General features: G+C 38.6%; 1 protein-coding gene across 5 annotated transcripts in view; it reads left to right on the top strand.

Moving 5' to 3' along the window:
- Positions 1-26,783, top strand: part of irf2b (interferon regulatory factor 2b) — a 32,144-nt gene extending 5,361 nt beyond the window's left edge. The window contains exons 2-10 of one of the 5 annotated variants that reach the window (XM_066718180.1): positions 3,843-3,935; positions 6,355-6,454; positions 12,043-12,219; positions 13,232-13,263; positions 16,990-17,098; positions 19,633-19,848; positions 21,322-21,365; positions 22,771-22,852; positions 25,819-25,957. In XM_066718180.1, the coding sequence (XP_066574277.1) occupies positions 3,849-3,935; positions 6,355-6,454; positions 12,043-12,219; positions 13,232-13,263; positions 16,990-17,098; positions 19,633-19,848; positions 21,322-21,365; positions 22,771-22,848 (843 nt within the window). In that variant the 5' untranslated portion in view covers positions 3,843-3,848 and the 3' untranslated portion in view covers positions 22,849-22,852; positions 25,819-25,957. Of the gene's footprint in view, positions 1-3,842; positions 3,936-6,354; positions 6,455-12,042; positions 12,220-13,231; positions 13,264-15,023; positions 17,099-19,632; positions 19,849-21,321; positions 21,366-22,770; positions 22,853-25,818 lie in introns of those variants that run through there. The other 4 variants (XM_066718181.1, XM_066718177.1, XM_066718179.1 and 1 more) reach the window with 4 other exon arrangements.
- Positions 26,784-27,178: the final 395 nt, after the last annotated feature.

Here is a 27,178-nt window from a genome sequence, read left to right as displayed (position 1 = left end):
AGCTAAGTTGATATCCTTTTGAACATACAAAACCTTATTTGTTTTATACAGTGTGCTTCTATGCTCGTGTAAGGTTAATAGCCCCTTTTAAGGCTGTGCTCTCTCTAAGAACCACACCTAGAGCTTTTAGATTTGTATTTGCCTGTGTATTTCTACAGTTAGGCCTGCACTTGAATTAGCTGTTTATGGCACACCTCTCTTCTACATCTACTTGTATTTTTTTTTTCCCCTTCTAAATATTCTGCAATATATCAATACTCACAGTATATCATGAAGTCTAATAATATTATAATCCTAATATTGGTGTCAAAACAAATATTGAATTATCATCATTTTTTGGTCCAGTGTTTTTTGTATTCATTTTTATTATTATATTATTATTTTATTACTATTATTTATGTCTACAGCATTGAGAAACGCCACCTGCAGAGGACTTAAAAATCACTTTTTAAGAATTACAAAGCCTTTCCCACACTTTGTTTTTTTATATTTAAAAAAAAGTCTGCTCTATGAAAGGTAAAACACAGATGATACTGTTTTCAAACACCGTCTTATGTATAGAAGGGGTCAGGACAATTGCTAATGTATTCTGTACTCTCATGTCTGTTACGCTAAGGCTGGGATTAAATCAGGAGACTGACACACCCGTTAATGGAAAACTACAAACCTGTACTCATTGGTGGCTGTATTTTTTATCGGATGCTTATTTTGTCTACTTATAAATATAACCACTATCAAGTTCAGGTTTATAGTTTGCTATTACTGGATGGGTCAAGGTTTTCATTGAATCCAGCCCTAAGTGTTACACTGTAATACTGGTTATATCTGAATGTCTTTGCCAGTGCCCTTCTGTTTATATTGGACTGCTTTCCCACTAGACAGTAAAATTAACAGTAAACAATCCCCCATGCTCTATCACTTTTGACCTTGTATCATCTTCTTATGCACTTTATACTTGCAAAATAAGACCATAAATTGGCAGCCATTTACAGTGTATTGGATATATGTACCAGAGTATCCTGATAGTATCGCATGTCATGATATTGTGCTGTGTATTGTATCAAGGCACCCTCAAGAACATTCATTCAATAAATACAGCAACAGTTGAAAGAGCTGAATTCACAACACGCTACACACTACTGACAAAATACGGATCTGTGACACATTGTGAGGGACAGTGAGAAGATGAGCCAGGAGCAAAAACTGCATTTATTATTGTTATTATATTGGTCTGACACCATTGCCCAAGAAAATGGATATATAAACACATATTGAATTGTTACTCAATTTAAAACAAACGCACCTTAAAAAACCCCCAGCAGTTTCTGAACTAATTGACACCCACACAGACACCAGAAAACAAAATGGAGGGCATAACTGAAGTATTAAACTGATGTCAATGTTTGTGTTGTAAAAGCAGTAACCAGGCAGTGACTTTACCAATTTCAGGGCTGCGTCACAAGAGCGATAGAATTTCTTTCTTTTTGTTTGTCCCTGTGAATGTGGCTCAGGACAGACAGTTTGTTCTGAATTGGAAGCTATGCCGTCACTAATGGGCGAAATCTCCATTACTTTCACATCTAGTTTTTCGATACTGATTGCAGATGTTATGAATGCTTATAGAAATGAGTTTTTCCCTGGCAGCCATGACACCTTGAACGTGCAGTGCTTAAATGGGACTAATCCTGGTCATCGGTTAATTATTCCCCGTTACCAAGATACAATAGCTTTCGTTTGCTCCTTTAACTAGCTAAAACAAGCTTATTAACACCCCGTATTAAAGTGTTTTCCCATTCTCCTTTGTGCATACACGTCTGGCCAAAGCATTAAGCAAAAGACTTGATGAGAGAACCTTTAACCTGAAGCGTTCAGAATATTATGGCATGCATTGCAGGAATGATACAGAGATTGTTGTTCCCTTTTCCAAAGCATTCCTAACATATTTGGGACCGGATTTAATTTAAAATTCCATCAAGTCAATCACAGATTACAGATCATTACTTGAAGGTGGATTTTTGTGTGTTCAAGACATTTTACTTCTATTGTTCAGTATTGGGCTCTTCATTGGGAAGCTGGATGGGTAGCTGCAAAGCGAGTCTTTCAGACACTTCTGCTCAGGATTGTGTTCGTCTTTGTCTGGATTTTGAATAGGCTACCCATATCAACAAGTTGAACACGGAATTTATTTCAGATTTGTGTTTTGAAAGTATAAACCAAATAACATGCAAATCCCAGACAATTTTTTAAATCTGACTGGTAATAATCAGTTGGTTGCGTGTCTGTCTTTTTAAAAAACTACCAAAGACTCAGTGTCAGGTTTAGTACCGAAACTGATGGTGGTTCGATTTCCTCTAAGGGTTTCTGGGTGATATTGTTGCTTCCTGAGTGCTGACCAATTTAGTGCTGTGAAAGAAACCCTAACTACGTGAAAGCAAAACCCTATTATTAATTTCTGAAGCTGTTCACAGTGTTCCACCAGCCTAGTACCATCAAGCCAAATTGTACAGTAATTATTATATATACCCTGTTGGAAGATCCATGATAAAGCTATGTTTAGAATTACCTATGCTCGCTTGTTTACATTGAGCATGTGTTGCCAAGACTTGGTTTTGACCGAGCCCCTGACCTGTCATCTTCACGCCAACCCAAGAATTAATCAATGACGTTAATCACTCACCCCACTCCCTCTCTGACCCAATTTAAACTAGCATTTGCATTCTTGCAAGTTACCTGATTTAGCTGCCAGTGTGTCAGGTTTCCTGTTTATTTTACAAATTAAACGATTGTTTTATAATTAGGAAGCAGATGCGTCTTAACAACAACTGATTCAAATTTTAAAGGCAAGCAGCAATGAGAAGAAAACGCCAGCATGTTTATTCTGATTTATTGTGACCGAAGACTGGCAGTCAATTATTTTTCTCTTCTGATCACTGCTAGGCATATGCAGTATATTTTATGGCTGTTTTGCAAAGGCTGAGTGCTCAAAGTCTAAAAGGCGAAAAGGAAGCTTTGCTGAGTTTTAAAAGGGAACTGAGCTGCCTGTAGCAACAGAGCTTTGTCAGAACTAATGCGCTAAATATAAGTGCAGGAACTTATAGGGAATGTCCCACCATTTCTAAAATGATGGTTTTATATGTCTTTGTGTTGTCATAGTGTACACAGTATAGTAAGATGCACACCACTCTTCCAGATCGAGTTAATCAGATAATTTACTTTTAAAATTACAACCCAACGTTTATGTCACTTAATCATGGTTCATCATAGTTGCCATGGGGAAGACAAACCTAGTGATTCAGTATTTTTTCATAATTCCAGAAAGTTGTGACACGACACATCTGAACAGACTGACAGAGCATACATGCTGAAGTTCGACATACACCATTATTTTGAAATTTTACATTTTTAGAAGTTGCTTCTATGATAGACACAATCTGGAAGACTGGTATGTATCTTACTTATACACTGTGACTACACATTAAAAAGCATATAACCATGAATTTAGAAATGGCAGGACTTTCCATTTAAGGGTGATATGTACAAATCAGAAGTAACAAGCTTAAAAACACAAACCTATACCTGAAATCTGTCTGCCTAGTTTTCCTCCTTGATGGCATCCAGAAAAACATTTTCTCGTCAAGCAGAGAAAATCATTCACAATAAATCGGCTTCAGTAGGCTCTGTTAAAGTCATAATGAGTCATAATAGGCTGTAAAAAGTACCTGAAGACTCTGTTCCGACCAGGGAATGGGGACCCCTACCAGTTTGTCAAATTGAAGATTTTGAGTTCATTATCAACAACATAGAAAAAAAGAAAAAAAACATGACTTTCTCTTCATCTTCAGGTTAACATGCCCGTTGAAAGGATGCGGATGCGACCATGGTTGGAAGAACAGATCAACTCTGATAAAATACCAGGGCTGAAATGGGTCAACAGGGTAAGTGTATGAGCTGGACTTTCCAAACCTTTTACTCAGTGAGACCCCCTTCAAACACTGGCAAATTTGTCACTGATCCCAAAAGACCAGATCAACTCGTTTTTCATTATAAATATCACATTTTCAATTTAAAGCATTTAAAACATTTAAACATAAATCATAATAAACAAAAATCACCCTGTGGATAGATGAAGGGTTAATATGAATGACCAATGCTTTTCTTTAATATGCACACCATTGCTTTTTAATCTGAATTATCAATGAATGCATATAATTGCTTATATTCTACGTGTGAGATTCATTCTATTTACGTGCCAGGAGCACACTGTCCTTTTGTTCATTGTGTGGTGAGCATTAGTTACTGCCAAGTTTAACTGAGAACACACCGTATTCGCTGGGAACAAGATCTTGATACCAGGTGCTGATCAGCTCCTACATCATGGGACAAGATAAAAGTTTCTAGTTTAAGACGTAAGCAAGTTGTGGAATTTTCCTAGACCATCACTATAATGCAAAACCTTTATTATTGGTTGTTTTCCTTCTGTATCACTCTACTCCAACTTAGACCGCTTCTGATGGGTAATATAACTGCTTGTAACCAGGAAATCAACAGGCCTTACAGTCCTAACCAAACAGAGGACCTCTGTGTGAATCCATTTGAAAATAAAGCTGATTGAGCAAAACTTCTGTCCCAACAAATTCTTTCCAACAATAGAAGTACATATATTATTGTTTTTTTCCCTATCATCATTTTTAGAAAACCAACCGCAATTTAATTGATTAACCATGTGGTCAACAACTAAGAAAAGCAATTAACTCATTGCACACTGACCTCTCATCTACTTCTAGTAACTACACAGTTACTTCATGACAAAAACTGAAAATATATCCCAGTAAAAAGAGTGATGTTATATTGTTAGGGTTTGGAAATGCCACATTTCACCCTAGCAGTAGAGACACTCTTCATTGATGAATTGACATTATTGCAAATGCCTTTATTAGGTTTTTTTTTTCTAATCACTTTCATTGTTAGACTCTACACCACTTTAGTCAAGAGGTTTGGACCTTTTGTAGAGCCAGAGTCCAGGCAAGGGTTTTTTCCAACCATCTTGCAAGTAAAATGCTAAAATTTGCAATATGTCGCACCATGCAGAACAGCCTTGAATCAACATACCGACAAATGCCTGACAATGTAAAACACCTAGAATAATCTGTCCTTGTTTCTGAAACTTGGAAAGGGATCAATTTGATTTGGATTTCGATGATAGACTTGACCAATCCTGCTTTTGAATCACTAAAACTGTAACCAACCCCTTACTGGTTTGTCTTCTCTGCTTGGTACTAGAATTGTTTCTGCTGCAGGCTTTTTTATTAAATTTTTTTAATACCTTTTAGGACATTGTAGAACATTTGCATTTATGATCTTTTGAATATGTTTATTTAAGGCAGGCTCTGTGCACAAGACGATTTTCATATTTTCTTTCGCCCTGACATTTTGCCAAGCTTAACTAACTTTTAAGGTTTTTGGTTCGCCGGATTGATATAGGCTTTACAGAACTTCTCCTTTCTTAGAATGAGAAGATGGTAAAGCCCTGCAGAAAACCTGAACACTGATAATGTGTGCTGTGCAGTTTTTGACTGAAGTGTTGTAAACATCACTTGACTGTGTGCTTATCCAGCGCCTGCAGGAGAAACGGATTTCAGTTGTAGTGAATGGCATTCTAGATCCTTGAATACAGTCTAGACATTCTCTGCTTCCCCCCACACCCCGGCACTGCATAATATATTTTTACCAGACAGAAACATTATAACATCTGATTTGAGGTTTAAGAGCTCCATCTATAGCTTTTCATAGTTGTCTTTAGCTTTTTAGTTGTGTATGTGACACAATCAGTGCTTTCCTGGTGGGAGTGCATTGATATGCAAGGCAATATCCAGTACAGAAAGTACAGTTAAACTGGGGTCTTGGGTCACTTGTGAATATCAAGTGTCTTTGAAGTTTGCAGGTAATGCAGATTCCCCATCGGTCTTGTCTTGTAGAGAACATTGGGCTCTATAGTCTAGAAATAAATCTGTTCAAATTCAAGGAATGGAGCCAATAAATAAATGAATAAAACACCTGCTAGGGTTGGGTGATATACTGGTATCTTGTTAATTGTTGCTAGCATGGTTACTATTATTAATGTTTGTGTATGCATTCTAAGACCTATTTTTCTCCGTATGTCCTTATCACTCTGTGGCCAATTGTGGCGCAGGGCTCTATACTGACCAAACACTGCTGTTTATTGTTACTTACCAAAAATTGATTGATTTAGCACAGACCAAAAAAAATACAATACTCATAAGTGGTGGTTCAGGTGGTTTGGACTGAAGCTGTCAACCGAAATGACTGTCCCCTGTACTTTTGCTTTCCCTCCAGGAGAAGAAGATATTCCAGATACCGTGGATGCACGCAGCACGACATGGCTGGGATGTGGAAAAAGACGCACCTCTCTTTAGAAACTGGGCGATCCATACAGGTAATGGAATAAAAGGAATGTTGCTTATTGAGACGCTGACTCATCTTTAGCTTGTAGTCTTTTATTTGTAATCTGGATATCTGTCTTTGCAACAGCTGTAATAGAAAGACCCTGACAGGCTTCTGTGTTCATCACTGCAGTAGAACATATGCTCAGCGTGTTGACGTGTTTTCCTCTCTGACTCACTCTCCGTGGGGCGTTCCAGTTTATTGTAGCCTGTAAATAGCGCGCTGCTCTAGGGAAAGGTGAAGGGCTGGGGCTTGACATTTTCCATTTCCATTTTGTGGCAAGCAATGTTTTTGCTCCATCTTCTCTTCTATGTTTCTGCAAGCTTTATTATTATGTATCGCTGTAGCAAGAAATTACGAAATTGAATGGTAATTGATTTTGTGTTTTTTTCTTTTTTCTTTCTACAGTGTAATTGTTACTTTTCTCTGCAGGTCTAAACCGCAGGTCGCTTCCCAGTAATCTGGTGGTGTGGTGCTATGTGTGGGCAGAACTGCCTCCTCACAGTGTGACAAAATAGTGTGGCATTTATCTACCTGTGAAAGCAATCAACACTGAGACTCGCTGCACTTAGATCAGACCTGCTTTATGTCTTGAAATACTCGATTGAATGAAAGTGGGCTGCTTGTGCCTTTTCAATTCAGTAGTTTTCTTTTAATGGAACAGTAGTCAAATGACCAGTCGTTTTAAAGCAGATGTTGTTGTTTGCTCCTGCTGTGACCTACAAATATGTGTCTGTTCACGCCCGTAGCCTGCAGATATTACCCCACAGGGCTAACAGGTCTGTAACACCTCTGTTCTCCTGTTGTTTAGTTTCCTCCCTGTCACATATCGTGTTACGGCATTCTGTGGGATACCTTTTCAGCTTTTTTCTGTTGCAATAGGTAGTTATCTCTCAAGCACCTTCGACTCATGTTGGAATTGTAAGTGTTTTTTGGAACACAGAGCGGCTGAGCAGAGACTGGCCTAGCGGTTGTGTTAGAAGCCGCCCACTACATGAAGAATAAACACACAATCATAATAATAATAATAGGCAGGCATCACTGCTTAATCCCCACAGTTTAAGAAGACTTCAATGAATGTAAAGCCTTCATGTTTCTTAGATGGAAATGATCCAAAAGCGACATCACGGCTTATTTCGAAAGACTTGTTTCTTTCGTTTTTCATTTGGGTGTGACATTCTTGTTGGCAAATAACAGACCACATCAGACGGAGAGAGTTAATTATATATTTGCGAAAGGGCTGCTGTTTAGTGACACTGGGCAGAAGTCTTGATCCTGCTAGAGATAGTCTCCCAAAGTAGCCACTTTGAAAAGAGCTCAATGCACTTTACAACTGAAAGCCATCCATTTGTATGTTTCTCTCTATGTCATGGATACACACAGTTCTAGGATAAATGCCTACATTTTGCACTGATTGCATGTACTGCACCTTGTAAGGCTTTGGGAATGCTTACAAGTCGCCCTGGTTAAGGGCATCGGCTAAGAACTAAATCATAAGTTGGTGTTATAAAGTGCAATTAGCACCAACAGAGTAAAATTACAGCAACAGAGTGTGTGGCTTTTGGAGATGATCAGACCTGATAATACATAGCTTAAGCCGGATTCAATTCTGTTTATGACTGTTTACTTTTCAATATACAAAAGCCATTGTGCGCAGCCCATACACCCCTTTGTGTCAGGAAGTGTAATTCTGGTGCGTATTCTGTATCGTTTTCTGTCTCAGACTCTGTCTCAGTGTCGTAATGGATTAACACATTTATCAAAGCAGCAGGAATAATAGCACCTTCATTTTAGACAAGTATAATAAACAATCTTTACTTGTATACAAGTAACTAAAGATAGTATTTAGTATTTCATTCACTTTGTTCTTTTACTCTCAGTTTCTGTGGATCAGTAAGGTTTTATTTCAGGTTGTACAATTGGTTGGATCGTATGATTTGAGTTTAATTATATTTTTTGTGTACTAAGCATGAAGTCTGGTTGCCCGGTTAACCCCTGTGTATTATTGCACCCACTAGCACCCTGGAAACTTAACATTTTAATAAGTGTTTAACAACATTAACAACACATATCCCAATATACCCATGATATACAATTGTTATACTTAAGGGAAGCATTACATACAATAATTGTGAAATTTACGTTATTACCAGGAGTCTGTATAGTTGGCCAATGAACAAACATACATATTCACTAAATTCAAAAAGATTGCTAGCCTACAAGTTAATAAATGTAACTGAAACAGATTCCTTATTTAACAGAATTCAGAAAATATTCACTCCATCATTTTTGTTCTCTAGACACAGCACTGGCGGATCGTTTTTGCATCCATACTACAGTATCAAGAATCCCTTATTTCTGTAGTGATTATAAAACTTTGGCAACAGGGAGTTATGCTTGACATAAACAAAATGCGTATTCAGACTCTTAATGTTTAGAGACCATAGTAACGTTACATGTTTTTATATCCACTTTTTTTATGCTAATTGTCCTTTAACCATTGCCCTGAGATACGGAGTAGAGACAATTCTGGGATAATTAATCAAATGTATCAAATCGAAGAGTGTCAGGATGCCAGCAAACGGTTCAGCACAGCACTCGAGCGACATTTTTCTGTTCTGCCATCTCTTGTCTGTTGTCATAACATGTTTGCCTATGTTGCAGTTTGTTGATATGAGCAATTTTCAAGAAGCAACAATACTTGTTTTTGTTCCATTCTGGAAATGGTTTAGTTTTGTCTTGTAATACTAATATATCTTTAAGCGATAATATACCTTTTTACATGTACAGTGAGGGAAAAAAGTATTTGATCCCCTGCTGATTTTGTACGTTTGCCCACTGACAAAGAAATGATCAGTCTATAATTTTAATGGTAGGTGTATTTTAACAGTGAGAGACAGAATAACAACAAAAAAATCCAGAAAAACGCATTTCAAAAAAGTTATAAATTGATTTGCATGTTAATGAGGGAAATAAGTATTTGACCCCTTCGACTTAGTACTTGGTGGCAAAACCCTTGTTGGCAATCACAGAGGTCAGACGTTTCTTGTAGTTGGCCACCAGGTTTGCACACATCTCAGGAGGGATTTTGTCCCACTCCTCTTTGCAGATCCTCTCCAAGTCATTAAGGTTTCGAGGCTGACGTTTGGAAACTCGAACCTTCAGCTCCCTCCACAGATTTTCTATGGGATTAAGGTCTGGAGACTGGCTAGGCCACTCCAGGACCTTAATGTGCTTCTTCTTGAGCCACTCCTTTGTTGCCTTGGCTGTGTGTTTTGGGTCATTGTCATGCTGGAATACCCATCCACGACCCATTTTCAATGCCCTGGCTGAGGGAAGGAGGTTCTCACCCAAGATTTGACGGTACATGGCCCCGTCCATCCCCGTCCACCCGTTCCAGCCTTGTGTAGGTCTACAATCTTGTCCCTGACATCCTTGGACAGCTCTTTGGTCTTGGCCATGGTGGAGAGTTTAGAATCTGATTGATTGCTTGCTTCTGTGGACAGGTGTCTTTTATACAGGTAACGAGCTGAGATTAGGAGCAGTCCCTTTAAGAGAGTGCTCCTAATCTCAGCTCGTTACCTGTATAAAAGACACCTGGGAGCCAGAAATCTTGCCGATCGATAGGGGATCGAACACTTATTTCCCTCATTAACATGCAAATCAATTTATAACTTTTTTGAAATGCGTTTTTCTGGATTTTTGTTGTTGTTATTCTGTCTCTCACTGTTAAAATACACCTACCAGTAGAATTATAGACTGATCATTTCTTTGTCAGTGGGCAAACGCACAAAATCAGCAGGGGATCAAATACTTTTTTCCTTCACTGTAGTTAAACCAGATGTAGAGAATAGCTATCATAAGATACACTTTATATACAAAATAACAGTATCTTACCATCATGTTATAAATGTGAGACTTGATAAATTAACTCCTCTTAATGGATTAACCAAAATCGACCTCTTTTTTTTATTAACGGAGCACTTTTACTTGTGATCAAACGCCAATACATTAAAGTTATTAGACCTGTTGCACAAACTGAAATATAGATGAAGAAAAACAAAACCGGAGTTAAATGTACATACACGCACACACACAGCATGGACGTACTCCTGTCCAGGCGTAACGTGCAGGATTCAACACACTACTGTGGTGTCACATGACCCATTTCATTTGGATGTCTCGGGTGTCATGAAAAACTCCTATCAGTGGCGGAACATTCTAGAGGGCAAATGTTCAGTTTGTGGAGCGCACAATTGTTAATTGCTTGCTTGTGGAAATAGCTCATAATCATTCAAGGTCAATGCAATCCGAAAATACGATAATTGTCAGAATTTTAACCAAGATCCAACGGACAAGCTAAAGTTTTGAAGCTGAAAGGTTGACTCCACTGCACTGTGTAAGCATACTTTCCGTCTGCTTTGCTTTTCAACACCCTATACTACCAATCCCAGAGAGCACTTCTGCAGGAATTGGAAATAAACAGCCAGAGTAACGGGATTCAATTAAAGTGTTAAAAGGCTTAGTCACAAACACTGAATCCCAGCCTTCTATGAAGAATATTTGTTTCTAAGTACATACGTGTGTGTGTGTGTGTATATATATATATATATATATATATATATATATAAAAATAAAATAAATCAAACTAGTCTTACCTAATTATAAGGTCTGATTATCTCTCCAGTAAAATGGGTTAATATTACTGTAAGATTGCTGCCTCTGCTCTGAGTCTACAGGCTGTTTGACAAAAACAAACCAGGGATGAGCATTCAGTGGGCCAGAGAAGCAAGAATGCGCTTTCCACAGGCAAGCAGGGTGAAGCAGAAGCACAGAAATCTTGCTGATTGATAGGGGGTCAAATACTTATTTCCCTCATTAACATTCAAATCAATGTATAACTTTTTTGAAATGCGTTTTTCTGGATTTGTTTGTTGTTATTCTGTCTCTCACTGTTAAAATACACCTACCATTAAAATTATAGACTGATCATTTCTTTGTCAGTGGGCAAACGTACAAAATCAGCAGGGGATCAAATACTTTTTTCCCTCACTGTATATTCCTATAGAAGGTGTTTTAACATGATTTGTTTAATTATTGTACACTGTGTTTTCTCAAGTTTTCTCAAGTTTTAATATTTAGTTTGTTGGCATAGGTAGCTAGCCTAGCACAGAATACAATAATGCAAATGAAAACAATGGAGAATGGTTCAGTAAAGACATTAGAACATTAAAACCAGGAAGGAATTGAACCAACAGGAAAATGGAGATGATAAAAGCTAATGTTCTTCGTATCCAGTTCTCGAAGGCCACAGTCCAGTAGGTTTGACAGGCCTCCTTAAATCATCTCCTGCTTTAGACCTGGGAAAGGGGTTAACTTGGTGGATAGTAATTTTAGTGAGCTAATTAGGAGCTAAGGTGCAATGAGAAATACAAGCTCTTTTTCACCTGAGGACTAACTTTGCAGAACAGTGGTATAAACCTTGCCTGAAAAGACAACACAAGCCACACATCTTTGTTTGAATAGCTTGAAATTTTGTTTTTCTGAGCAAATCCTCTCTCTGTCTCAACAATGGTTTAGGAAAATACCAACCAGGAGTAGACAAGCCAGACCCAAAGACTTGGAAAGCCAACTTCCGTTGTGCAATGAATTCCCTACCAGACATCGAGGAGGTAAAAGACAAAAGTATAAAGAAGGGCAGCAATGCGTTCAGAGTCTATAAAATGCTGTCGCCCTCGGAAAGGCCTACGAAGAAAGGTAATTCAGAGTTTACATTTCCTGTTGTATCCTTGGTTGACTCGGGAGAACAGAAATAGCTTAGTCATTTTTTGGCATACACTATATTATGTTAGAACTATAACTTGTGCATTGATTTTTTATTTTTTTTTGGTAGTAATACAAACCTGCATATATTGCATCAGATGTGTTCTAAAGCGAATTAGAAAGTGTTCTCCACAGTATTAATTGCAATTCTTTCTTTTTCTTTTTTAAATTTGGCATCTGTCCATCTGACGGCTTTTCATTTCCAAGCCAGACACAGTTTCGGTTTCTATAGAAATACCAGGGATTACTACCAGCAGATGCAGTGTAAACACAGGAAGCATTTTAAACCTTCTGGGAAATCTTTGCCCACCAAATTGAGGTTCCTCCTCTTTACCACATGGAGCAATAAGATAAGAGTTTTCAGTGTAGACAGTTCTAATGTTTGTGATTATTCATTTATTTTCCCACACATAATCTCTCAAGCCTTGTAGTGGACATCCATTTAAAGGGTGCTGTTCAAGTACAGTTTACGTGAACAGACTTCAAATGTTTGCTGGTCTTAAGCAAACGGTCCGAGCCTTGATAATTTGATCTACTGCAGAAACAATATCAATGGAGCAACGCAACGTAAAGATCACATTGCAGATACTGATAATAATGTAATTTGCTAGTCCTTTGAGAATAGGGTCCAGCAAGAGAAGGACACTTATCTTCTGTGTTTATAGCAACCTGAATTACCTGTTTAAAGATGATTAGCATCCATTGCTAGTATTTCACTTTAGAATTCAGTATTCAGTGGCCCGTATTCATAAATTGCAAATGTCATGTAAAATGTACCACTTTTTAATGAGTATAGTTTTATTATAGTTACTGTATCATACAGTCTGCTTAAATACCATCATTAAAACTAATTATTTTTTCACGATCAAACCTGTCTCCCTTAAATTGTATTATTCAGTTGTGTTATCAAGCATCTCCCTTTTCTGAATTGTTTTTTTTTTTTCAGGAAAGAAGAAAGATGAAAAGACCAAAATTAAGGTAAGGTCCAATCGGCAAAATGTTTTGCGAAACGATTCCTTTAACTTGAGATTCTTGTAACGTTAAGCTTTATAGTTTAGAGTGACTTTTGAACCCACATTAGAGTCATAGGCACTGAGAGATAATTGGTCTAGTGTGGCAATGTATTTTGGAATGCAGAAGAAATGGAAAGAATACTAATGGAACGAACTTCTAAATATGGAAGTGCAGCAATATGGTTGAACAGAATGCTATATCAAACTATGTGTAGCACCATTGTGTGTTGAAACAGGGCACAAAACAAATGAACTTTCTAGAACGAACCCTTTAGGACTGATTATTACAGAGAATAAATCATCCCCACCATAACTAACTAATCCAAAGCCTGAAAGATGACTTGTGACCCTGTGTCAAACATTGGTTTTATTTTCTCTGTGGAAAGCAGCAAATCAGTGGAAAAAAAAGAACTATTAACATGTTTCTCCAGCTACAAATAATCTGACACACTGACTATTTATTTCCCATTAAGGGACAACACTGTAGACAAGGAATCCTAGTTTCTGCTGCTAAGACCAGAAACTCCTGTCTAACATCTGGCACTCTGTGTCTTTTGTTCTGCTCACTGAATGCCATCTGGGGCAGCAGTTCTCGAACTTTCTTAGCCGGGTGAATTCTGATCTTGAAAAAAAGTTGGATTGCAAAAGGAAACATACATGAATGTGGTGAAATATCCATGGCACAGCTTTTAAATGTACTTGAGTAAGCAGAGGAGAAAAAACAGTTGGTTGATTTCCAAAATGTACTTCATGTCCAAATTTCTTTAAAAGTTTCGGTGCCCTCCAAATGTATATTGGATAATGCATCCTGTTATAATGTAATCTTGTTAGCATTGCATGGAGCAAAGTCATATTTGTCATGAAGAATACATTTCATTCTGGAAAACAGGAGGGATACATTTATTCACACCTCTAAGTATTCTTTTAAATAATATCGTACAGAAACAAACCTTCTGCTATTTTGGAAGTTCAGTGGAAGCTTCTGGAACTACATAGAGCACTCGGAAGGTTTCCTGGACATTCCAAAGGACATTGAATTGTAGACAAATTGACATTGACCCCCACAAGTTGAGGGCTGGCTAAAAAAGAAAAGTCTACCACTTTCCACTGAAATGTACGTGTGATGGGGTGAGTGAGCGCTGGCTGTAATTCACCCTCCCAGATGCTAGGGGGCTGTGATCTGACATTGAACACCTTCAACAAACATGGCGTAATGAGGAAGTTCTGTCTTTTGGGTGGAAGCCCCGATTAAAACAGGCGCCATCTTTGTTGTGTGCAAATGGTATGTATGTGCTGTGGAATGTACTGAAACTGAAGCTGGTTCTCTGAAATGCCGATCGCTGTTTGGTGTGCAACTAATTGTGGGGCTTTCCTCAGCACATAATAGGGGTCATGCCGTTTCATTCTGGGTTTGTCCTTGTAAGGAGGGAGTTGTGGTTGTGGTGATTGTGAGTTGGAGACTTAGGCTGGGATTAAACCAAAACTTTGACCCACCCGCTAATAGAAAACTACAGAACTGTACTCAGTTGCGACTTCATTTTTAGTTAGATGCCACTTTCTTCTAATCAGAAATGTAACCGCTATGATGTACAGGTTTTTAGTTTGCTTTAGCGGGTGGGTCAAAGTTTTGGTTTAATCCGGCCTTTAGTTACTGATGGATAAATAACCAAAATAGGGTTCCAGCCTATAGACAGTATATTTGTTTCACTGTTCTCTTTGTTACAGAGGAAACGTAAGAGACTGACGGCGAGAAAACGGAAAAAGGAAAACCGCTGATTCAAGACTTCATAAACATTTTCCCATCCAGTATTCCTGGTGTTTTTTTATTCTACTTTGTTTGTTTGGTTTCTTTTTTTGTTTTATTTTACCTCTTAAAAATGAACATTGGCAAAAATAATAATAATAATAATAATAATAATAATAATAATAAATTGGGAAACAAGAGAACCCAGCACCCCTTTCCAACTCAGTCTTTCTTGGTGGTTTTACTCTCCCACGTGCCCATCACAGTTCGTTATTAAGAAATGTAAGGTTACTGGTACTGTGGTAACCCTGGCAGGAAGAGGACACCTATATATCTTGCTACCACCTCCTGTGAGACAAGTGGTTCAGGAGGCAGACATAAATCCCAAAAGGCAGGATACAAAGTTAAAAACTACCATTCGACGTAGCCTGCAAGAATGTGGCTTCATGGCTGTGTTGCAAGGAAAGAAGTTGTTCTGAGGGCAAACCACAACAGGAGGCGACTCAAATTTGCCATGTCAAATGGTCAGAAGAAACCAAAGTTGAGCTTTCTTGGACATTTTCCACAACACAGTGTATGGCGTAAAAAAGATGAATCTCATGTTGAGAAAACTCAAAGTGAAATATGGCAGGCGATTATGTTTTGGGGTTGTTTTGCATCTACACGTCCTAATTCCCTTAAGAATTCCAACATATATCAGCGACATTTTGGCCACAAACCTGGTTCCCTCTGCCAGGAAGCTCAAGCTTGGCCACAGATGGACATTCCGACTGGACAGTGATCCAAAGCATACCCCCAAATCTACAAATAAATGGTTAACTGGCCATCTCAATCTCCATACGTCATAGAATATTTGTGGTTCGAACTCAAGCAGGCACTTTGTAAACAGACCAAAGGGAATGATCTAGCAATTCTCCCAGGAGGAATGGTCAAAAATCCCCCCTCAGAAGTGCCAGGAACTCGCAGAACGCTACAGGAGGTGTCTGGTCGGTGTAATTCAGCCAGAGGAGGATTTACAAAACACTACATACTAGGGTGTAAATAAATAGTTCCTACTGTTTTCTGGATTAAAATACATTCCTCATGACAATGACTTTGCTCTGTGTAATGCTAATAAGATTACAGTATAACATTTGTAGATGTTTTTCAGCAGGACACATTTATCTAATATGTAAATCTTTATTTTTATATGATGTTTATTATTCCTAATTATTTATGGGTAGGAATACTGGAGGGCACTGTATTCCATTTCAGAAAACAGTGGCCTAATGTTTCTGCCTTATTGGCCTACTTAAAAAAGAACACCTCTTGCAAGAGAGAGACTCGTCTTTGTTCACGCCCATTGCATTTGAAAGATACAGTGGAGTAATCTCAATTGTTCCATAGGTTCGTCACAGAAGGCATGTTCAGATTGAGGTTGCGGACGTTCTTTATCTGATTCTGACCTTTAACCTTTTAGAATTGGGGATGCAAAGAGGTTGCGAGGGAAGTTTTCAAGGGGGCAGAACAGGGGAGAAATAACTGATGCATTTGAAAAACATGTTTTGCATACATAAGCAAATGAAATCAGTTTGGGTGTAGTCAGAGTCGGACCTTATTGAGACAAAAGCAAGCAGTACTAGTGGATTAAGATAATGCAGAAAATTAGGGTCTATTTGTGTCTTGTTGGACGCGATGGGGGCAAAGCTTTTCATGCTTTCTTAACTCTATTTATACAACTATACTTTAACCCTGAAGTCCCCTCAGGACAAAAGTAAAAGAAAAACTTTAGCAACTACAAAATTAAAAAGACAAAGAGGATGAAAATGATTCCTGGAGTGTGTAAACAAACAAATTGACTAACTGACAAATAACCAAAAATGGGCATAAACATAAAAAGTGAGCTTGTGCTAAGAACAGTCAAGGTCACTTCTCCCCAACACAACCTCTTCCCTTCTTCTCTCTCAGTTGGAGGATTCCACTCCTATGTACGAGGAAATCAATGGAGCTGCTGCCCAGGACATAAATATAATAAAAGTTGAAGACATGGTGGACAGCACTGTAACAGGTCTGACAGGTAAGACCTCCGTTGGTCCTGGCAGTCCTCCTGGCCAGTCAATATGGTGCCTTCAGTATCAGGAGTGTGTGGTGGACCAGTGAATTAATAAAATGTGTTCTGGTGGGTCTTGGGCAACTTCTGCTGTTGTCAGATAACCTTCTAGGGAATGTGCCTTTAGCATGGACTCGACACTCTGATACTGTCCTAATATATCCCAGGAATTCGTGAATATTGTAAAGGACATTATTTTGTCATGTTTAATTTCTACCTCCAAAAGTCAAGGCTACTACCTGCATTTACAAATCTCAGTTTATGCTACTGCACCGATTAATCTATAGTTTTTCAATCTCCTGCTTTTGTGCAAAGATTATACATCTATTGTTTTAATCTTTTTGTTTTTAAAGTAGAAGGTCAGGGTGCTCTTTAACCAGTTGTCAACCACAGTGGTATTAACAGAAGTAACAGTAAAGCTCGCTTAGTATTTCAGTCCCATAGATTTCAACACTTAATTCAACTGAATTCAACCTTTGCCTGCTGTCATTGTTTGACCTGCAATATATCGGTAATAGCGATGTGTTTCCAGCGACCCAATGCTCTTTTTGAAAGCAAACATGTTGGGTTGAATTTGTCATATATATGAGTTGGATTATTTTTCTGTCCCTTTTGTTCCCATTAACCAGATAATTTATGGGTTAATTCACGTTGAAGGTTTAGTGCAGAAAGATGTTAGTGTTGCAGTCTGACTTTTCTAAGTTGTAAGATTTAGTATCGGGGCCTTGTTTGGCTTTTTTAGGGTATTGAAGGGCAGCGTTCGCATGTTATCTCTTCCTGTCATGTACCTCCCATATAAGGAAGTGAAATAACAATGGTATCTCATTTGCAAATTTGTGATCAAATATCTGCAGGCATACAGCACAGTTCTTCTGAAATTTATGAAGAACAATTAAACGGTGGAACATTTTCCCACAGTATTCAGTGCACTTGATTGTTTGTCTTATATTTAAATGCTTAAATCCCACTTAAATGCTGTACAAACAAACAAAACATTAGTTACCTGAACTAGCAAGAGGAGTCTGCATTTCTTGCATGATTTTAATGAAAACATTCATTATATTGGAATGGCAGTATAGCTGTCTAAATAAAACCATTCATTTAACATAATGGCTGTGTGGTTTTGAGGACATTGTTAGCGACAGGCTTATTAATGTGTAAGCTAATATCAAACATCAGTGAGAATGTGTGTTTATGATACCACCCTAAAAATAAGTTCTTATCAAAAACACATACTGGAAAGAAACCATATACCTCAATTATCATCATGTTTAACTTGTTTTAAATGGGATTAAGTAATTTTGCACAACATATACAATAAAGTATTTTGAAACGCATTGTTTTGTAGTTTTATGAAGTTGTTTCATTTTTAGAAATTAACTTTTTTATATACAACCATGTCAGCTTGGTTGGAGTTTGATATAGTTGTTCTCTTATGGCTACCTCTCACAATTTTGGAAGGTTTATTTTGATTCTCTCTACCTGCCTTTAAAGATGTAACTAGAGTGAATAGAGTGAAAGTCTCTTTCTCAATTCAATCGGAGAGATCTGATGATGAATCACACATTTATTACAAATTAGGGGTAATTAACTTGTCAGTGTGCCAATTCTTTGAGAGAAAAGTAAGTCCTGGTGAGAACAAATCTCAATAGCATTTTTATTTTATTTTGTATTTAAATACATTTTAAACTAATGAGATTTGCACTTCTATTTTTTGCATTCTATTTTACTCAAAGTATATCACAACCAGGTGATTCCTGTAAAAGCTGCCTTGTTCTGTCTCCACTGTTTCAGTGTAATGAGGATCCTTTTAATGGAAAAGGTAATAAATGCATTATTAGATTTGTCATCAGATCTCTGTTATTTAATTCAGACGCGGACATGGATTAACCACATCGATCACAGCTTTTAAGGTAGACAGGGACAGCAGGAATACATCTGCCAAAGCTATATTGAATATCGACTTTTAGTTGGTTTGTGTTTGTTCACAAAACACAATAAATTAACAAAAGTGTTTTTAAATGATATCTTGCAGTCTTGAATCACAGTGTCAGTTGTAATACAGCAATTAGACAAATAGTTTTGTTTTTGCTTCCACCCCCCCCTGAAAAGCCCCTAAAAGTAGGGACGTACTGCAATATTTGTAATTTCCTGGAATACTTCCTTTATCATCGTTGTTGAAAAGTTCCCCAAACACACTCAAAGTCGCATCCTGTTTATGTCCAGAATCTTGTGTGTGTATCGTGTTACTGAAATGCTGCAGGAGGCGGCTACACAGGGATAAAATACCCGGGAGGAAAGCTGGCTCTTTGGGTGCCTTTCCAAGTGATTTTGTTCACCCTGTTTTTTCACTTTTATGGGAACAAATTACTTGGTGGGTTGGGTGTGTATAACACCTCAAGGGAAGTGGTGAAAAACATAAGGAAATATTGAATTGCCTGTGACACTTATTAGTGCGCTTTAAATAATCTGGACCCAACTCTGATCTTACTCTTTCACAGAAGCCGGCCATGCTGTGAAGGAGGAACAACTGATTTTTAGCAACCCCCCCGATGTGTGCCAGGTGATCGAAGTGACCACCGAGAACGAGGAGCAGTCGGTGAGCTCCAGTCACGCGTACCCGCTGCAGATCTCTCCGGTGTCTTCATACGGAGGTCAGTTCCCTGGGCTGGGCAGAGCTCTCGGCCACAAAGGGCAATTCTTCTCTACAAAGCATGGTAATGCAGTCTTCACTCAAAATCATTGCATAATTGATCTGATTTGTTCCCTGTTTTCTGACCTGCTGTCTCTGTCTACACTAGCTCCCCACTTCCTAACTCAGCCGCAGTTTTTAATGAAGTCTGAAAAGGCCAACCATGCTAATAAATAAATAAGCATGTACATCAAAAGTATGGGTCTAACATGGTGTCAGGAGCAAGTGCAGGGTGTGCTATGACCAGAAACAAGAAACCATGCTCTCTTAATGATCAAACAAAAATCCCTCTCAAGCTTTAAAAAGGGAGCAACTGTCAAACCGAAAAACCACAAAGGAATTCTGAGAGTCAAGAATCCATTGATTGTAACTTGTGTTGCCATTTGTTTGGTATTGATTTTTGTATTTGTTTATCAGAGTTATACCTACATTTTTCTCTCTAAAGGTATCAACAGCTAATAGGGTTTTATTCTCCAAATAGACTTTTAGAAAAGTGAAATCAATATTGGGATATTTGGGTGCATCAGAATAGTTGATATTTTTATATTTCTAAATCAGGTCTTGCTCAATAGACTTCAGTAACGATTCATGGTGCGTTAAATACATTTCTCAGCTAAGAAAATAGTTCTTCGTAACTAGAGCTGTTGAGGCACAAAATGGTCCCAGCCCACAAGCCTCTCCTATTGAATGCACTGCAAGGCCACAAAGTTCTTGTTGTGTGCGGTAAAAATCAGAGTAAGCAGATCTGGCTCCAGCTTTACGTGTGTGAAATTTAAACAATAACTCGGGAGTGGTGTCTTTTTTTTTTTCAGCTGTGCCCAGGGAAGTAGCTATACATTGCACCTGGGAACAAATCAAGAGACAAACATGAGAAAAAAGCAATGCGTCACACTTACATCATGAGATGGAAAAATAATGTTTAACTTGGGGTCGTTTTAAAAAAAAAAAAAATGTGGATCGTTTCTCTGAACTAAATAATAACTGAAAAACGAAAGGAAAATATTGTAAGGAAGCGCCATATAGGCCTACACTTACAGATTTATTTACACAGCACATTTATGTTTACATGCTATCCACTATCTTTGTGTTTGGGGATATAATTTGTTTTAAATTAATCTGAGGAAAGGTTTAAGTGTAATGTATGCAAGAAAAAATATTTGATATGGTATTTAATTATTATTGTTATAATACTTCTTTCCTCTGGTAAAATGGATTATATATTTTAAAAAAATGTAGCGTCACTTGCTGCAGTTTAGAGTAATGCACTTTTGAATAATTGAGAATTTTGAAATCCACCATTTTGCTGAGATATTTTGATTTAAAATAAACTGAATGATGAAACTTAAGAAAAAATGTTTTGTACCATGAACAGTTAATTGATGTCATTCTTTCCACCATAAGCAGGAAGATTCTGCTTCTACATTTTCTGTTCCACCCTGTTATACTGGAGCTTGTGCTGTTGTCAGTTTAATTGTTTTTACTTCAATTTTTTCTGCAGAGAGCGATACTGACAGTGTGCACAGCGAGGAGGACACGAAAGAGGTATGTTGGCCTGCAACACCTGTTTTGCGAGCCGACAAGCATGAGAAATATACTGCTGGTGCTTTGCAATGGGTGCAGTCGTATCCTACAGAGCCATTCTTACAGTGGTTGCTCAATTGCATGGCCTTGGTAAATCAATTTTCTGCAAATCATGATTACTTCAATTCCAAAATTGCACCATAAGACTATTTCAGATAATCATATTCTACACTGATTTGGAGATCCATGCAATTGTTAAGTACTTTTAAGGGTTGTTTGATTTCTGGCTTCCATGAGACACGACTGTACCTTTGCTGGAATGAAGCGAATTAATTTTTGCATTTGTCTAATTCTCTATTATACTAATCACTTTGGCTTTTGCTCAGTAATTCTCTTCAGCCTGCATCCGAGTCTTGCTTGCTGAGTGATAAGTTGGTTCTTTCCCTGTCAAACACCAAAGATTTTGGCCTAGATGGCTGATACTTTAGCGTTCACTTTATTGCGTCGGCAGAACAAAAAGCGTTTACTCTTAACTTAACTTAAACCTGAGTGCGCAGTGGCTCAACTGGTAAAAGCCCCAACCCTTGAAGTCCAGTTTGCTGGTTCAAGTCTAAGTTGTCATGGCCAGATGTGACCAAACTGCCCCAGGGGTTAGCATTCAGTTAACTGAACACTGCTATGAAAGCTCTGCTGTTTTCTACGCGGGCTTGGTCTGTAATAAGAATAGGTGACTTTGGAAATGCATGTTTTAGAGCACATCTGTAAGATGTCTTCATATCTCCTGCGTTAGTTTGAGAGTCGTAGTGCACAGCCAAGTTGAGTAGCAATCGGTGATCCAAACTGGGAAGGTATCAAAGCAAAATTAGTATTCTGGCCGAGTGAGAGAGTTTTTTGCCTCCAATATTCAAAATAATGTATTCCCAATTTGATCTTACTGGTGGACTACCACCATATCCCCCCCCCCCAAATCTTTTTTAAAAAGATGGTCGGATGACAAGTATAACTCTTATTTTGAACCATCTGATTGGCCCATTGGTATTCCAGATTCAGTTATTGCGATTCCCCTGGGATTTGCATGTCTTATTACTGTGACGACTGTGGACTGCCCCAACACAGCTGGGCTGACCTTTGGTGTCATGTCCTCGTCACTTATTTGGAAGCATGTCCTTGGATGGTGGCTCCAATAGGCTACAAGTCGTGCCACCGTAGGCTAGATTAGCACAGGCTCTTACATGTTCAGAGATTGTGACGCAAAAACTTGTCATACATACGGAGGTAATCCATGGAAGCCATAAGGAAAGGGCACCAATCGCACCTGAACTGTGCCAAGTCTGTGCTTCTGCTTCACCCTGCTTGCCTGTGGAAAGCGCATTCTTGCTTCTCTGGCCCACTGAATGCTCATCCCTGGTTTGTTTTTGTCAAACAGCCTGTAGACTCAGAGCAGAGGCAGCAATCTTACAGTAATATTAACCCATTTTACTGGAGAGATAATCAGACCTTATAATTAGGTAAGACTAGTTTGGTTTATTTTATTTTTATACACACACACACACACGTATGTACTTAGAAACAAATATTCTTCATAGAAGGCTGGGATTCAGTGTTTGTGACTAAGCCTTTTAACACTTTAATTGAATCCCGTTACTCTGGCTGTTTATTTCCAATTCCTGCAGAAGTGCTCTCTGGGATTGGTAGTATAGGGTGTTGAAAAGCAAAGCAGACGGAAAGTATGCTTACACAGTGCAGTGGAGTCAACCTTTCAGCTTCAAAACTTTAGCTTGTCCGTTGGATCTTGGTTAAAATTCTGACAATTATCGTATTTTCGGATTGCATTGACTTTGAATGATTATGAGCTATTTCCACAAGCAAGCAATTAACAATTGTGCACTCCACAAACTGAACATTTGCCCTCTAGAATGTTCCGCCACTGATAGGAGTTTTTCATGACACCCGAGACATCCAAATGAAATGGGTCATGTGACACCACAGTAGTGTGTTGAATCCTGCACGTTACGCCTGGACAGGAGTACGTCCATGCTGTGTGTGTGCGTGTATGTACATTTAACTCCGGTTTTGTTTTTCTTCATCTATATTTCAGTTTGTGCAACAGGTCTAATAACTTTAATGTTTTGGCGTTTGATCACAGGTAAAAGTGCTCTGTTAATAAAAAAAAGAGGTCGATTTTGGTTAATCCCTTAAGAGGAGTTAATTTATCAAGTCTCACATTTATAACATGATGGTAAGATACTGTTATTTTGTATATAAAGTGTATCTTATGATAGCTATTCTCTACATCTGGTTTAACTACAGTGAAGGAAAAAAGTATTTGATCCCCTGCTGATTTTGTGCGTTTGCCCACTGACAAAGAAATGATCAGTCTATAATTCTACTGGTAGGTGTATTTTAACAGTGAGAGACAGAATAACAACAACAAAAATCCAGAAAAACGCATTTCAAAAAAGTTATAAATTGATTTGCATGTTAATGAGGGAAATAAGTGTTCGATCCCCTATCAATCGGCAAGATTTCTGGCTCCCAGGTGTCTTTTATACAGGTAACGAGCTGAGATTAGGAGCACTCTCTTAAAGGGAGTGCTCCTAATCTCAGCTCGTTACCTGTATAAAAGACACCTGTCCACAGAAGCAATCAATCAATCAGATTCCAAACTCTCCACCATGGCCAAGACCAAAGAGCTGTCCAAGGATGTCAGGGACAAGATTGTAGACCTACACAAGGCTGGAATGGGCTACAAGACCATCGCCAAGCAGCTTGGTGAGAAGGTGACAACAGTTGGTGCGATTATTCGCAAATGGAAGAAACACAAAATAACTGTCAGTCTCCCTCGGTCTGGGGCTCCATGCAAGATCTCACCTCGTGGAGTTTCAATGATCATGAGAACGGTGAGGAATCAGCCCAAACTACACGGGAGGATCTTGTTAATGATCTCAAGGCAGCTGGGACCATAGTCACCAAGAAAACAATTGGTAACACACTACGCCGTGAAGGACTGAAATCCTGCAGCGCTCACAATGTCCCCCTGCTCAAGAAAGCACATGTACAGGCCCGTCTGAAGTTTGCCAATGAACATCTGAATGATTCAGAGCAGAACTGGGTGAAAGTGTTGTGGTCAGATGAGACCAAAATCGAGCTCTTTGGCATCGACTCAACTCGCCGTGTTTGGAGGAGGAGGAATGACCCCAAACACCATCCCCACCGTCAAACATGGAGGTGGAAACATTATGCTTTGGGGGTGTTTTTCTGCTAAGGGGACAGGACAACTGCACCGCATCAAAGGGACGATGGACGGGGCCATGTACCGTCAAATCTTGGGTGAGAACCTCCTTCCCTCAGCCAGGGCATTGAAAATGGGTCGTGGATGGGTATTCCAGCATGACAATGACCCAAAACACACAGCCAAGGCAACAAAGGAGTGGCTCAAGAAGAAGCACATTAAGGTCCTGGAGTGGCCTAGCCAGTCTCCAGACCTTAATCCCATAGAAAATCTGTGGAGGGAGCTGAAGGTTCGAGTTTCCAAACGTCAGCCTCGAAACCTTAATGACTTGGAGAGGATCTGCAAAGAGGAGTGGGACAAAATCCCTCCTGAGATGTGTGCAAACCTGGTGGCCAACTACAAGAAACGTCTGACCTCTGTGATTGCCAACAAGGGTTTTGCCACCAAGTACTAAGTCGAAGGGGTCAAATACTTATTTCCCTCATTAACATGCAAATCAATTTATAAATTTTTTGAAATGTGTTTTTCTGGATTTTTTTGTTGTTATTCTGTCTCTCACTGCTAATATACACCTACCATTAAAATTATAGACTGATCATTTCTTTGTCAGTGGGCGAACGTATAAAATCAGCAGGGGATCAAATACTTTTTTCCCCCACTGTATGGTCAAAGGAGGGTTCTGTTCAGATCACACATATACATATATATTCTTGTGTATGTTTGTATTAGCTTTAATTATGCTACGATTCTGGAAATCTATACACCGCTTGACCACTGTTCACGTTCAGGCAGGGAGCTGTACACCGCAATAACCAACTCATAACCGCACAGTAATTATGCATAGTGCCGAAGTGGATGATCTACGTAAGTCAAAAACAATCTGTCTTATCTATTCTTTGTATTCTTTCAACTTAAGACGTAGAACGTGCACTTCGGCACTTCTATACTGTGCATAAGCAGAGCGAGCGAGAGGCGGGAGATCCCTGACACCCAGCGATCATTTACAGATCGTTATTATTTATTTCTCTCAATGAAGACTATTCACGTGACCTTTGTCAGTCAGTGATTGAGCTCGCGACAATCCGCTGCATTCACACACTTGTTGAGCATTTCAGTCCACCTGAAGCAGTTGAGTGTTGGTGATTGTTTGCCCATTTGATTGTTTTGTATTTTGGCTTGTCTTGCATTGAAGAGTGCCTTCCCAGACTGTGACTAACACATACACGTTGCTTTGACCGACAGGGCATTCAGCGGTGGCAGCCGAGTGGAGGACAAGGAGATCCGTTCGGAAAGAAGACCTCCACCTACCAGCTCCCAAGTATGGCAACGTTTGTGACGTCGGGGAAAACTAACTTTAAAGTCACCAGTAGCCGAGAGGAGGCTCCCCTAATAGCCTACAGCTCCACCCCCTGGGCGGCCCTTTCACAAGCTATTCCCCCTTCTTTGCCCAGCGGCACCAGTAACAGACCCGAAACCCGAGCCAGCGTCATCATGAAAACGTCAGACGTCTCCAAATCCTCAGTGAAAACGTGCTAAGGGGCGTATTTGCCTCGGGACTGCTGCCGTTAAACTCTCAGCCTGTGCTGTTCCCCAAGTCAACACAGAAGCATGACTTTAATAAATTACATTTTAAAAGCTCTAGCCAGCACTAAGTGCGAGATCTCAGGACAGAAGCAAACTATGATAGGAAAGCCACTTTTATCTTCCCAGCCGTGATGTTTTTTTTTTTTGTTTTTTTTTATATATAATTTTTGACTTGGCACACCGGGCAGCCAAGATGGGGGATACGGACCAACATGAAGCTGAAAGGGGAAATCAAACAAATCTCAGATCTGACAAAAGAAAAAGAAACTGTGAAATATTATATTTGAAAACGATATGCCTTCTTTTTCTCTTTTGTGAATATGTACATAGCGAAATACCATCGTAAATTGCGCCTAGCTTGTGCACCTTACTGAGAACTTATACTGTAAGCAGGATCGAAGGCACTCTGCTGTCTTTTAGACCACAATTACTGCTTCTCTGACTGAGGCTTTAAAGTGTTGAATCCTAACTCGACTATAATCAGTTAAAAGTGCTCGGCCTCTCACCTTTCTGTCTTGGCATATGTAATAAGGTACAATAGTATAATGATAAAGAAGTGATTTAATGCACTAACGACATAAAAGAAAAGAAAAATTGAAAAAAAAAAAAAAAAATGCTTGAAACCTTTTCCTAAAGCAAGCTTTTGTATTTTTTATAAAGGGAATATTTTATTCAAGATGAATTCTAAGTAGATGTTTTATCTTTTTTACCAAAAATAAAAATGTAATTTTATGATTTTATAAAGAGCAACGCTGAGTTGCTTTTTACTTTGGCACATATTGCTCACGATGTTTGTAATAATGTACAGATGTTTGAGACCTCTTATAGTATGTAGATATATATATCTATATCTATATATCTATGTATAAATACGTGTGCTTATTTGTGTGTATGTGTGTCTGTGGGTGTGTGTATATACATATACGTATACACACAAACACACAAGCAGCTATTAATCCTGTGGATCAATAAATATACAAATCTTAATGAAGATTATTTTGTTTTTACTTACTGTATT

Source organism: Amia ocellicauda, chromosome 12 (assembly GCF_036373705.1).
Source record: "Amia ocellicauda isolate fAmiCal2 chromosome 12, fAmiCal2.hap1, whole genome shotgun sequence".
Lineage (NCBI taxonomy): Eukaryota > Metazoa > Chordata > Actinopteri > Amiiformes > Amiidae > Amia > Amia ocellicauda.
This window is presented reverse-complemented; position numbering and strand designations above follow the sequence as displayed.